General features: G+C 39.7%; 1 protein-coding gene across 4 annotated transcripts in view; it reads left to right on the plus strand.

Moving 5' to 3' along the window:
- The window catches only part of MYO3B (myosin IIIB), a 493,214-nt gene that overhangs the window by 171,395 nt on the left and 308,247 nt on the right, over positions 1-13,572 (plus strand). For all 4 annotated transcript variants that reach the window (XM_021668991.2, XM_064373364.1, XM_064373366.1 and 1 more), the window contains one exon: positions 12,861-12,926. In XM_021668991.2, coding sequence (XP_021524666.2) covers positions 12,861-12,926 — 66 coding nt within the window. The remainder of the gene's footprint in view (positions 1-12,860; positions 12,927-13,572) is intronic.

Below are 13,572 nucleotides of genomic sequence, written 5' to 3' on the forward strand. Positions count from 1 at the left end.
CCAAGATCATTCCATTGCACTCCAGCCTGGTGACAGAGCAAGACTCCATCTCAAAAAAAAAAGAGTAGCAGCACTATAATATAGCACAGCTCCTCCATATTCACCCCACTCCCCCTCTAGGAAGTGACAACAGACTGATTTTTGAAAAGAAATCTACGAAACGAACACTTATCTATATGTCTCCCGTATCCTCCTTCCTGTTTCTGTCCCCTCAAAAGGTTGCTAGGCAACCAGGTAGGAAAAAATGTCCGAAGCCCTTTTAAAGAGAAGACATGTTTACAATGTCAGAAAATTAAACGTGTGCTTGCTCAGTTAGGCCCCCTTACGAACTGCCAGGACCTGCAACATAATCCATTCAGTAGCAATTATTGAAATTGATTTGAGGTTGGTGAAAACAATTGGCCATATTCTGGCTCAGTGGAGACATGACCCAAGCCATCCAGGTGTGAGAGGGTGTGCTGCTTTTGTGTCTTTTGCCCTTGAAAGAGGACAAATGTTCAGTAGTTACTGCTGGGACCTGTCTCTCTGCCTGTGTGTGATTCCATTCTTTCAGTGAGCACAGTCTCTATAAAGCCTTTTTAGAGCTCACTGTTGTTGATGACCAATCTTCCTCAGGAACTGCTACGACATCTCCTCTGGGATTTCCTATATCCACCTGACTTTAAATGGTGCCTGTCAGCCTATGCTTCTGTGGACCTTGGCGTGCACATTGTCTCTGGTGACCCAGGCTCAGATTGCCCTAAGGAACTGTGCAGCCTCCTACCTGGTGTGTGTGCCAGGGTCTGCTCATGGTGACAGGTGTTGGTGTTCAGCTGCTAGTTTCCCCCATTAGAGACAATGTGGTAGGATCTGATGATACAATCTGTTCATCCGAGGTCTGCCCTGATTTTTTCTGTCTAGAATATAATGCTAACTTTATGGAAACAATAAAAGAAGGAATAGATGCACAATCTGCCCTTTAAATGGTTTTGCTTTGCTGAGGAAAAAAAATCCATAGCAGTCAATTTCTTTTTGTCTATTACAAATTTATTAACAGTGTGTTGTAATTAGGTGCATGGCTTTGCCTTAGAGGACAAATGGTGCTTGTTGAACTGTGACATTGGTCTTATTGTGGTAAAATGGCCCATTTGGTTTTACCAGCTGTGACTTTGAAGGGAGCTAAATGACAGAAAATGCATAAAACTCAACAGATGAAAGCATTCTCAGCTCATACTGTCTATCGCTGATCATTTGGCATCCCAAACAAACCGTCCTTTGGATTTGCTTGCTAATGTCTTATAATCTGAAGAATACTATGCTTAACTTGATAGGATGAACTGAAGAATAATATACTTGAGTGGATGCTTAGGTTGATAGGATATCAAAAGGGCAACTGGCTTATCGTATCAGACCTGCGTTCCCCATTAATATGATATAATTGCTCTAGCAGAGTCTAAAGATGTGGTTTCTCATTATCCAAGAATAAATCCCAAATAGGGAAACAGGATGGTGTAGTAGTTGCAATTGTGGATTTTGGAATTGGGCTGCCTGTGTTTGAAGCTTGGCCACACCATTACCAGCTTCTGAACTTCTCTAAGGCTCCTTTTTCTTATCTCTAAAACAGACACTTGTATATCTTCCTCATAGGGTTTATGTGAGGATTAAATAAGTGCATTATTAGCACAGTGCTTTCACATTGTAAGTTCTCAAGAAGTGTTAGCTATTGTTATGAATGACTCAGACTTCAGAAATAATATTAGATTCTGCAGAAAAATGGTCCAGCTTATAGGAAAGTCTTGGGTTCCTGACTGGATCTTAAAGAGCCAGGGGAAAACTCATTAATCAGCTCCCTCCATCTGACTCCTATCTTTGACTTAGCACCCGTGACTGAGTTGGTGAGAAATTGGGGTGCAGAAGAAAAAGGAGTTCCCCTTTTATGGCCATGATCCTGGCAAAAGAGTTTTGAATCACGTAGACTTTCACTGGTTCTTTTACCTTTCTATGTTGTGAGAAATCCTAGAGGCAGAGGGACAGAAAAGAGTCAGAAAAGTGCCATGCCACCTGCCTCTTCACTTTTTCAGCTTATACAACATTGGAATCATAGGAATGGAAAACCACCAAGAGATTAAGTCTGTGTGTGTGGTCCTGTCCCCTCACTGGCCCCCTTGCTGGGTCCCTTTTTGTACATTTTTATTCTTGACTGTCATTTATCCCAAGGAAGTTTTGGTCAATAAAGGATGCCTCACAGAACATTCCCATTTCAAATAAGGAACTTCTAGAATTAAAAACTACGAGTCTTAATGAGGAAATTTCATGCCCATGACAAGATATATTTTTTAAATAGGGGAAGAGTGTTGCTATAATCTCTTATCCTAATGTCAGAGGAGACTGCACTCATTCAGTTGATGATAGCTTGAAGTTGCCTATTCAAGCCCTAAATTAAAATTCCTTAAAAGCTGGTTTCTCATCTTTTTTTAAAAGAGCATTATAACATTCTTGGCCTCTCTCTTTTGGAATTCACTTCCTTCTTGCACCAGTTCTCAAGTTACTGCCTTTCAGCACTGAACCTACCCTTTGCTCTGCTTTGTGATACTGGAGTCGACTTGGTGAACATTTCTTCTTTGCCATATGGCAGATGTTAAGCTTTGTCGGTAGAGGGCACTAGAAGGCCACTGCAGGAGCAAAGAACCCTCTTGCAGGTTTCAGTGTACTTTTTCCTAATTGCTTCTGTGGCCTCTGGCTCTCAGTGGCATTTGGGACACCCTGTGGTGCTCGCCCTCCAGTGAGTTCTGGCACCTAATCTGGTGGCTTCTCAGTGAATCTCAAAGGCACCCCAGAGGTTGGTCTCATGCTTGCCAGCCCTGGCTTGTCTCACCTCAGAGAACGTCACCACCGGGCCCATAGTGATACCCTTTCCACTGAGGTCTGAATCTCATCGTTGGATTTGGGGGCAGGGGCTCTTTCAAATTTGTTTCTTCTTGAGTACTCCGTCTCAGTAGAGGTAGCAGCTGCTTCCAATATCTGCTATATCTGTATTCTTCAGAGTTCTCTTTACTCCTTAGTATCTAATCCCTTGTTACAAGTTAATCATTTTTTTTTTTTGAAGCAGAGTCTTGCTCTGTCACCCAGGCTGGAACGCAACTGCAAACTCCACCTCCCGGATTCAATGATTCTCATGCCTCAGCCTCTTGAGTAGTTGGGATTACAGGCATGCGCCACCACACCCAGCTAATTTTTTTGTATCTTTAGTAGAGATGGGGTTTTACCATGTTGGCCAGGCTGGTCTTGAACTCCTGACTTCATGATCCACCCACCTTGACCTCCTAAAGTACTGGGATTACAGTCACTGCGCCTGGCCATTAATCATTCTTTACATTAAATTTTCTTTGTTCAAATTTCTGGTGTGGTTTCTGTCTTTTGATTAGACCCAAACTGATCCTAGAAGATGAGAAGTGGTTTATGCAGACGGTGGAAAAGGAACTGGTCATGCATGGCCCTGCTCTTTCCCTTCTGCTTTCTCTTGGAAGTTAGCCTGCCTGCTTGATTGCTCTCAGCATACTTAAGCTCAGTGGCAAAGGCTCTGCTCCTGAGTGAGGTGCCTGTGGTGGTCCCGCCCAGTTGCAAGACTGGCCAGATAAGTGTATCTCTAACTCTATCTTTCAGTTTGAGAAAGCCCACTCCCTGCAGATGAAAACTACATTCTCCAAGATCAGTTCTATCCATAATAAAGGTGTTATTTTGGAGCTTATCTGCTGACTGTGTTCATCATGTTCCTCAATTAGTTCAGAACCTAGGTAGGGAGAAGTCCTGCTTTTCATTGCCCCTCCCCTTTCCCCAGCAATTTTCATATAAAACAACTATTTTCAAATAACTTGCCACCAGAGAAAGTGATTGATGAGTATAGCATGTTTAAGCTTTGGCTTTAACTGTTTTCTGGCCCTCCACCATACCACTATGGTTTTTATCCCACCACATATGTAAAGCTTTTTTTTTTCCTTAAAATGCTAATCTAATTGAGGAATGATTCTACATCTCTATTTAGACACACTGTAATGATCGCCTTCAAAGAACACACTCCCAAAGAACCCACGTAAACAGCCCAGAATTTGATAATGGAAAAGCATTCAGAGAACAACATGATCTATTTCAAACAGATCTCTTTAAAATCATGATTTAAAAAAAAAAAAAATCGTGTTTACAAATGTGTGTGAAAAAGAACAGGCTTGTGGTTTCCACTCTGTGTGTGAAGGACCACCTAGGAAAAGGGTCATTAGCCAGCCCTGGGGCAAGGTCTACTTCTCTGACACATTGGACATTAACAGTTGGAATTGATGACATTGCTGAGTTCTTATTGAAGGAGGAAATTAAAGAACGGATGTCAGTAAATGACCACATTGGCTCAGACAGCGGGCCACACACCCACTTGTCCCCTCCATCATCTCTACTGACATGGCACCTTCTATTGACCTTGACTTTCTCCTGCACTCTTCATACATGGCCGAATTGCTTATGCGTCCTGTGTGTTTGCATAAGGAGAGCACAGTAGAGGGAAAGATACTCCAATGTACGTTAGAGATAATGAGAAAAAAATGTAATTCATACCTTTTGTGACCGTTTAAATTTTGGGGTAGTGGTCAAGGATTAATAGAGCTTGGTGACACCCCCTGCCAACCCCTGCAAGTCATTACCACAGGCCTGGGGTAATAATACTTAGCATGGGAAACATTGTAATCTTCAGATTCTGAGATGATCTTTGAAGCAGATTGGTGCTGGGCTGAAAAGCCAGAGGATGTGAACACCTGTCACTGACTGTAGTGGTTAGGAATGGTTTTTTAGGAACTGTGTGATTCAGTGTAGTAACTTTACATTTTAATGATTGTAGCCTAACATTGTAAATGGCATTACTTAAGGTATAGTATCAAACAGGTCATTAAGAATCAGAATTAAAAGAATGAACAAGCTTGAAATTTAACTACAAGTCTTTGCTTTTCTCCTTACTACCTTTGGTAATTTCTTCAATTATTGTAAAGTATCATAGTTATTAATCAGAATAGCTCCTTTTCTTAGTGGTGATATAAGGCTGAGAAGTGATTTAGGTACATTTTGTCTTTGCTTTCTTTAAGACATTTCTCCATCTAGTGTTCTCCTTACACACCTCTTCTTCTCCTTTTCCCTACTTTAAGGGATTGACCCTGATTGGGAGATGCCTTCATGGTGGATTTAGCACTTAGCATGGATATCTTTTCCAACCTGGACAAATCTTTCACATTTAATGAGGGTATAGTATATAGAACTGTGATACTGATTTCTGTTTCATTTTCATATCATCTGTTTTCTAATTTTAAAGAAATATCTCCAACTACTTAATTTTTTCAATTTTCTCTAGCAGAATTATTAGCATATGTAAATATATATATATATAATGTATAAATATATATTTGAAACATAGTTTCACTTTGTCGCCCAGGCTGGAGTACGGTGGCACCATCTCAGCTCACTGACCTCCTAGGTTCAGGCCATCCTCCTGCCTCAGCCTCCCAAGTGGCTGAGACTATAGGTGCCTGCCACTATGCCTGGCTAAGTTTCATATTTTTAGTAGAGACAAGGTTTCATTGTGTTGCCCAGGCTGGTCTTGAACTCCTGAGCTCAAGTGATCTGCCTGCCTCAGCCTCTCAAAGTGCTAGGATTACGGGCATGAGCCACCACACCGGCCACATATGTATATTTTGAATCGCTCTTGGTCTGTGCCATGTATGTTGAGGTCATTACCCAGGGATACCCACCACTGGAACGAGGTAGCAGATTCTTGCAAGTGGAACCCAGCAATAGGGTTCAAAGTTTGGAGCTGCTGGAACCGAACAACTCAAGGTCACTATTTACAGTGTGTTCTGGCCCACAGAGCACTATTCATGATCCTGTGGGACCGTTTGCTGGTTTCTTACTTCTTGGCTTTAGCTCTATTGCCCCCCTACTGCTCTGAAATTTTTCACTGAGCCACCCCCAGAAAATGAGGCAATATATTCTCTCTTTGCATTTAAGTTTCTTGGAGGGATACTAAGTGTTCACTGACGAGATTTTGCCACGTAAGAAATCTTTTAAAAGTTAGAAATCCCACATGACATGTGACATATGTAAGTCATTTCAGCCTTCTTTCTGATAGAAAAAGAGAAACCTACATGTTCACCAGTACATGAATGGCTAAATAAACTATAGTTACCCACTTTGTGGAATGCCATTTAGATATGAAGGTAATATGGATGAACTTTAAGCTGTATTACTGAATGGAAAAAATAAGTACCAGGACATTTATGTGTAGTGTATAATCCCATTTCTATTGCTCTTAACTATGTTATAAAAATTAATTGGCTGGGCATGGTGGCTCATGCCTGTAATCCCAGCACTTTAGGAGACTGAGGTGGGCAGATCATGGGGTTAGGAGTTTAAGAGCAGCCTGGCCAAGATGGTGAAACCCCATGTCTACTAAAAATACAAAAAAAATTAGCCGGGCATGGTAGCAGGTGCCTGTAGTCCCAGCTACTTGGAAGGCTGAGGCAGGAGAATTGCTTGAACCCGGGAGGTGGAGGTTGCAGTAAGCCAAGATCATGCCACTGCACTCCAGCCTGGGCAACACAGCCAGACTCTGTCTCAAAATAAAAAAAATTAATTATAAAAATTAAGGCCAGGCACAGTGACTCATGCCTGTAATCCCAGCACTTTGGGAGGCCAAGGCAGGTGGATCACCTGAGATCAGGAGTTCAAGACCAACCTGGCCAACATCAACATAGTGAAACACTGTCTCTACAACAATACAAAAATTAGCCGGGCATGATGGCGAGTGCCTGTAATCCTAGCTACTTGGGAGGCTAAGATGGCAGAATCGCTTGAACCCAAGAGGTGGAGGTTGCAGTGAGCTGAGATCACTCTATTGCACTCCAGCCCAGGTGACTGAGCGAGACTCCATCTCAAAAAAAAAGTTAATATATTGTCCAATTTATATTGTATCATATACTTACAGACACAATATAAATACATATATATACAGAAAAACAGTGTGTGTGTATATATATATACAGAAAAACAATATATATATATGAATATATATAATCATGTATATACAGAAAAACAGTATATATATGAATATATATTATATATTATATATGAATATGTATTATGAATATATATATGAATATGTATTATAAATATATAATACATATAATATATATGAAATATATATTATATATACAATATATAATATATACATATATAATATATATGTATATGTTATATATGAATATATATAATGTATATATGTATATATAATATATGAATATATATAATGTATATATGAATATATATTCAGAAAAACAGTATATATATGACTATATATAATATTTATAGCAGATATTACAAATGCATGTAATAAAAGTTTTAAAGAGTACAACCCATACTGATAATGGGGAGGAGACTGGTATTAGGGGTTATAATGAAGAGAAATTTTGCTTTTTAGACTCTACATTCAGTATTGGGGAATTTTTTTAGACAGAGTCTTGCTCTGTTACCAGGCTGGAGTACAGTGGTGTGATCTCAGCTCATTGCAACCTCCACCTCCTGGGTTCCAGCGATTCTTCTGCCTCAGCCTCCCAAATAGCTGGGATTACAGGCACACACCACCACACCCGGCTAATTTTTTTATTTTTATTTTTAGTAGGGGTGGGGTTTTACCATGTTGGGCAGGCTGGTCTCAAACTCCTGAACTTAAGTGATCTACCTGCCTTGGCTTCCCAAAGTGCTGGGATTACAGGCACGAGCCACCACACCTGGCCAGGGAATTTTTTTTACACTGAGATGAATTATGTATTATAATTAAATGTAAACATTTTTAAAATAATTAATTTTGAACAGGTAAGATATGACTTAGGGAGAAAAGCAACTTTAGGAACAGGACTGGGGCATGATACTGAAAGAGACACAGACACAGGACTAACTGTGCAACTTCGTTAATGGGATCTACCAATTGTAATCAGAATGGCAACTCTGTTCCTGTAGTTAATACTATCAGAACAGTTAATTACATTCAAATGTCTTGCTTTCTTGCTTTTATGAGTAAGTAAATAGAATGCCTTTTGAACACATTCCTAAGTATTTAACTGGATGTTAACAATTGTTTCTTAATTATTATACTTCACTCTTTCTATCTTCCTCTGTTATTCCCCTTCTCCTCTAACACCCTCCTCCCCAGTCAGCTGATTTATGTCCCCTCTGTGAACAGAGGTTCTGCCTTAAAATTTGCAACTTTCAGGAAGCCTTTCTTAATTAACTGCCTCACTGAGAAATTTTTTACTTAGCATCTCCTTGATGAGTGTGCTTTAATGTTTGAGGACTTCATTTTGCACTTTCTTGAGGCATTGCTTGCTAATTGGTTTTCTGTCATTTTTTGCACGTATGTTCTCTTAATTCCTCTTCCAAAGTAATGGACTCTTCATGAGATAAAATACAGAAACAGTGAGGTGTATGGGCATTGGAGATAGAAATACCTGAATTTAAAACCTGGATCTTCCAACTTTTGCTGAATGTTTTTGAGAATATTTCTTCTTTTAAGTTGCATTTTCTTCCCTTGTGAAACTGGAATAATTTCTATTTAATAGGATTGTTGCAATGTTTTGTTGACCTACATGTGAAGCACTTGGCATGAAGCTTTATGGTAGTAAGCACTCAACATATGATGGTTATTGGTATTCATCTCCTTCTATCTCTAGCCCACTATGTATGTGTGTATAATGATCCTGACATCAGCTCATGTCTATGATGAGGTTTAATCATGATATATTTGCTCATTTTGGTTATATATTTATTCAGGGACCTGGAGACATTTGGGATGTAGAGGAAGGAAGAATGTAGTAGAGGAATGAGGCTTATTTTGTCAAATCCAAATCAACACTCTTCAAACCTGCTTGCTGTGAATAATTTAGTTGCAATTTGCTCATATCTGAAAAAGCTGTTCCATATTTGTCTAATTTTTATGCTACTTTGAAGACCAAGTCATATTTTATCCTATCACGATTTCTTGGCCTACCTACAACATGTATATGTTTGTGTGCATTCATTCAAAAAATTTACTGAATGCTACTGTGCTAGCCACTGTAGATACACATGAAACATGAATAGGAGCCTGCCCGGTGGACAAATTATGGAGAGCATTCTAAACTGAAGGTACATCATGTGCAAAGGCCCTGAGGCATGAAAGAATAGGATCTGTTTTGGAGCTACAAGTACTGTGCAGCACAGTGCTATGGCATCTGGTGAACAAGTGGTTTGACATGAAATCAGGTAGACAAGTAGGTGGTAGGCAAGACGTTTGTATATATCATGCAAAGGAGTTAAGATTTTATCATTCTGGCAGTGTGTATCTGCTGAAGAATTCTGAGCAAGGAAACAAGGTCATATTTGTATGTTATACATAAATTCTAGCTACCAGGTACAAGATAGATTAGAGGGATATGAGGTAGAGGAAAGGAGAAAAACAAGGAGGCCACTGGAGTAGTGTGGGTATGAGATGATGAGTGACTGACTGCACTAGGATGTGAAAGAAGGGACAGGTTTTGAGTGAGGGATTTAGGAAGTAGAACTGAAGACTTGATATTTGATTGGTATATTAGTTTTTTATTACTGTCATAACAAATCACCACGAACTCGGAGGCTGAAAACAACACAATTTTATTATCCTGTGGTTCTTTAACTTAGAAGTCTGCCATGGATCTCAGTGGGCTAAAGTCAAGGTGTCAGTAGGGCTGCACTCCTTTCTTAAGGCTTAGGGAAAATTTATTTTCCGGCTCATCGAGGTTATTAGCAGAATTCATTTCCTTGCATCTGTAGAATTGAGGTTCCCATTTCTTTGCTGGGTATCAGCTGAGGCCCATTTCCATCTTCCAGATGTTGCCTGCATTCCTTGGCCCGTGGCCACTTCCTCTGTCTTCAAAGGCGGCAATGACAGGTGAAGTCCCTTTTATGCATTGAATCTCTCCTGCCTCTTCTTTTTTCTTTCTGCCTCCCTCTTCCACTTTAAAAGACTCATGTAATTAAGTTGGGCCCATCTAGATAATCCAAGACAACCTGCCCATATCCAGGACCTTTACCTTAATTATATCAATAAAGTAGCATATTTGCCATGTAAAGTAGCATATTAATAGGTTCTGAGGATTAGAATGTGGACATCTTTGAGGGAGCCATTATTCTGCCTTCTGTAATTGCATATGGGGTTAAGGGAGAATGCAGAATCCAGGTTTCTGACTTCAACAACCAAGTGGAATGCAGCTTTAAGAAAGGAAGATGTTTGGTTTTGAACATGTTGACTTTAAGTAGTCAGATGCACCAGCCAAAAGGTGGACAATAAATTAAGGCATATTAGGAAGGTGTCAGCATATAGTAAGCCCTCAGTGAATGTATGGAATGGGAAAAGAATAGGGAGAAGAACAGGATTCTGGGATCAATAATACTCTAGCTGCAACAGAGGGAGAAGCACTCACAAATGAAACAAAAGGATAACCTACATGGTTTCTCTTCACTGGTGGTCTTTCTGAGTTGTGAGAGAATTAGAATTTATATTGCCGGTACAAATAAAGTACTGCAAAGCCTTCGAATTCTTTTGGTTTTCATTATATACAGATAATAATCTTTCACAAGATCTTGCTTTACTGAACCGAAGTAGGATGAACTCCAGGAAAGGCAGAACATCTCTAAGACCAAATGAGCTTCTCTTAACCAACTTTCTGTGATGCTAGGCTTCAAAGATGTTTCCTTGTGTGGTGTTTATGTGAAGCCACAGAGGGTTGGTGGTGAGCTGGGTGAGTGGTGGTTTGCTGCCATTCTTCTCAGACCAACAACTAAACAGTGCCGCTTTTGCTTATTTCCTGCTGAGAAAGAGACTGAAAACAGGAAGGTACATTGTTCTCAACAGTAAAGTGGATATTCACCATCCATTTCTCATTGGACCCTTGCCAGGCCACTCTCTATTGTGGAAGAGAGATGCCCTTCCTTGCTGGGCTGGCCAGTGTTGGCCTACTAGTGTTGTTTCAGTCAAATCTGTTCAATCTGTCTACGAATGACTTAGTCACGGTGAACTGCTTTGGGGGTGAATTAAGTCTATTAGACAGTAGATTGCTTAAGCAGCTCTTCTCTGTGGGACTGACCTCAGTGAGGACAGAATGATCAGGAAACCTGAGAAGATCAAGGAAAGTGAAAATCCTGGAAAGGGTTGTAGAGATGATCTAGGATAACCTGCTCACTGAGAGATACAGCACCATCTAATTTTTAGGAGTCAGCTCAAGTTTATCTTCTTTATAAAGTCTTTTGGGGACTCCCCAGATTGAGTAAGCAGCGCCTTACTTACGCTACCCACATATTGTGCTTGTGCTTCTAGTATATCGCTTATCAAATTATGTTCTAATCATATGGTAGGAAAATACTTGGAAAGGTTATCTGACTGAGGATTAGACTCAGCTGCATGTACCAGTGGCTTAAAAAGGTGGAAGTTTATTTCTCTGTCTTATTAAAGAAGATCAGAGGGAAGCAGACTAGAGCTGGTCTGGCAGCTTTACAATGTCATCATGAATCGAGTTTTCTGTCTGTTCGCTTTGTCCTACTTAACTCATAGTTTTCATTTTCAAGTTCATCTGATGTCCATAATAGCCACTCAAGCTCCAGTCATAATTCTATGTGTATATCATTGACTAGAACTCGGTCATATAACCACATCTAGCCATAAGGAACTCAAGAAATTGCAACCTTATTATGACAGTATGATGTAAAAGTAAAACTTGTACTGTAAGAAATGGGAAGATAATGATACTGAGGGGTAACTTGTGATCACATTATCTGATGCATATTTATTTCTGGTAATTCTTGCTGCTTCCCATTCCCCTGCCTATTGAATCTGAGCAATGCATGGCTTTAGGAAGCAGTCAGAATCCAGGTAAAAGCAAGGATCACATATGATGGCTTTAAAATTTACAGTCACAATTCAGGTGTACAGAACTGTTACTTTCTTCATTTTCTGAACTTGAGTTGCCCACAAGCCCCTATTTCCATGTATTGCTAGAAAAAAAATCTCATTAATTAAAGGTAATATAGTCACTTCTGTTTTAAAATCCAATCTTTTTGGGGTGTTCAATCGAACTCAGAGCTCTTCCCCCATCCCCCTCCTTTTTTTGCCCACTCAACGGTACGTGGTCTGGTTACCTAAGGTTCTTTCTGCCATTCTCTCATTCTCTTGGACCTCCAATTATTAGATAATTATTAGGTATGGTATACGTCTGTCTCCTTCTCTACCCAGCAACTTCTGGGAGTCTAGGACATAGTTTTGACTGACTTTCTGTAGTGATTATTGCAGAAGTTGATACATAGGAAACAGTTAAAAATGTGACTGATGAATTTATGAGTATGCTTTAAATGCATTACATAATTAATTCAAATGGTACCATAATGATCTGAAAATCCTGTACAATTAAAAGTCTATTTCACTAAAGCCCCCAGCACTATGTTTATAGCTTTCTTACAGCACTAATAATCCTCAGCTCTGTTATAGTAGTTTATGTGCTTGCATCACCCCTCATTACAGCATCTGCTTCTGGAAGAATGTTCCTGATCTTTGTAGCTCTCACAGGTCCTGAGAAAGCCAGGGACATAGTAGGTCTTCAGTCAATGAAAATGAATGACTACAGTAATAGGGGTTGGCACTTTATAATCTACCACTAAAAAATGACTCCCATATGAGAACAGATTTTATTAGAGCTATTTAGAATGATATCAATAAAAACAAGCTGTTATTTTGCCTTTAATGAAACTCTTCTCTTTTTTGAAGAAAAAAATTGCTATTGTTTTTTCAGAAATCCTCCACCTACTTTACTTCATCCAGAAAAATGGTGTGAAGAATTCAACCACTTCATTTCACAGTGAGTATTTCTTCACTAAAAACTACATATCTAGCAAGGTCTTGAACAGTGATTGGAGAAATCCAAGCAAGACCTTGAATAGTGATTGGAATTTACTTGGCACTAGAAGTTGTTATGCTGTTAGCACATTATGACACAGGAATGTTCGAATAAATGATAGAATATGTCTTTGCAAGATGTGAAAAGAAGGCATTTCATTTGACTCTTGGTTATAATAAGTCCTTCTTATATGGGTCATATTTATCTGAGAACCTACTTTGTCCTAGAGTAAATATTGACAACTTGACATGTTTAATGAGAAGAGACATATTTAATGTCTCTACAAAACGTGTAAAAATCTGATGCCCACACTGGGACCAAAGAGAAGACAGAAGGTAGCAGTCACCAACAGAGATTTTGCAGTGTGAAAGTTGGGCTTGCTCTAGGACCTGTGGCATGAGAACAAGTGTCCAGTTTCTAAGGTGATTGAGGGACAAAGTAGAATCTCAGGCCTGGGATACCAAGGTAAGTTATCCCAGCCAAGGGTCAAGGTATGAGGAACAAGATGAAAGCCAAGCTGATGGTGTGACATACCTGGTAGGAGCCATGTCACCAGGCAAGGTTTCCTGGGATTAAGACAAGAGCAGAATCAACAGTGAAACCAACA

Source organism: Aotus nancymaae, unplaced genomic scaffold (assembly GCF_030222135.1).
Source record: "Aotus nancymaae isolate 86718 unplaced genomic scaffold, 86718_ANA_hifiasm-v0.15.2.pri h1tg000008l, whole genome shotgun sequence".
Lineage (NCBI taxonomy): Eukaryota > Metazoa > Chordata > Mammalia > Primates > Aotidae > Aotus > Aotus nancymaae.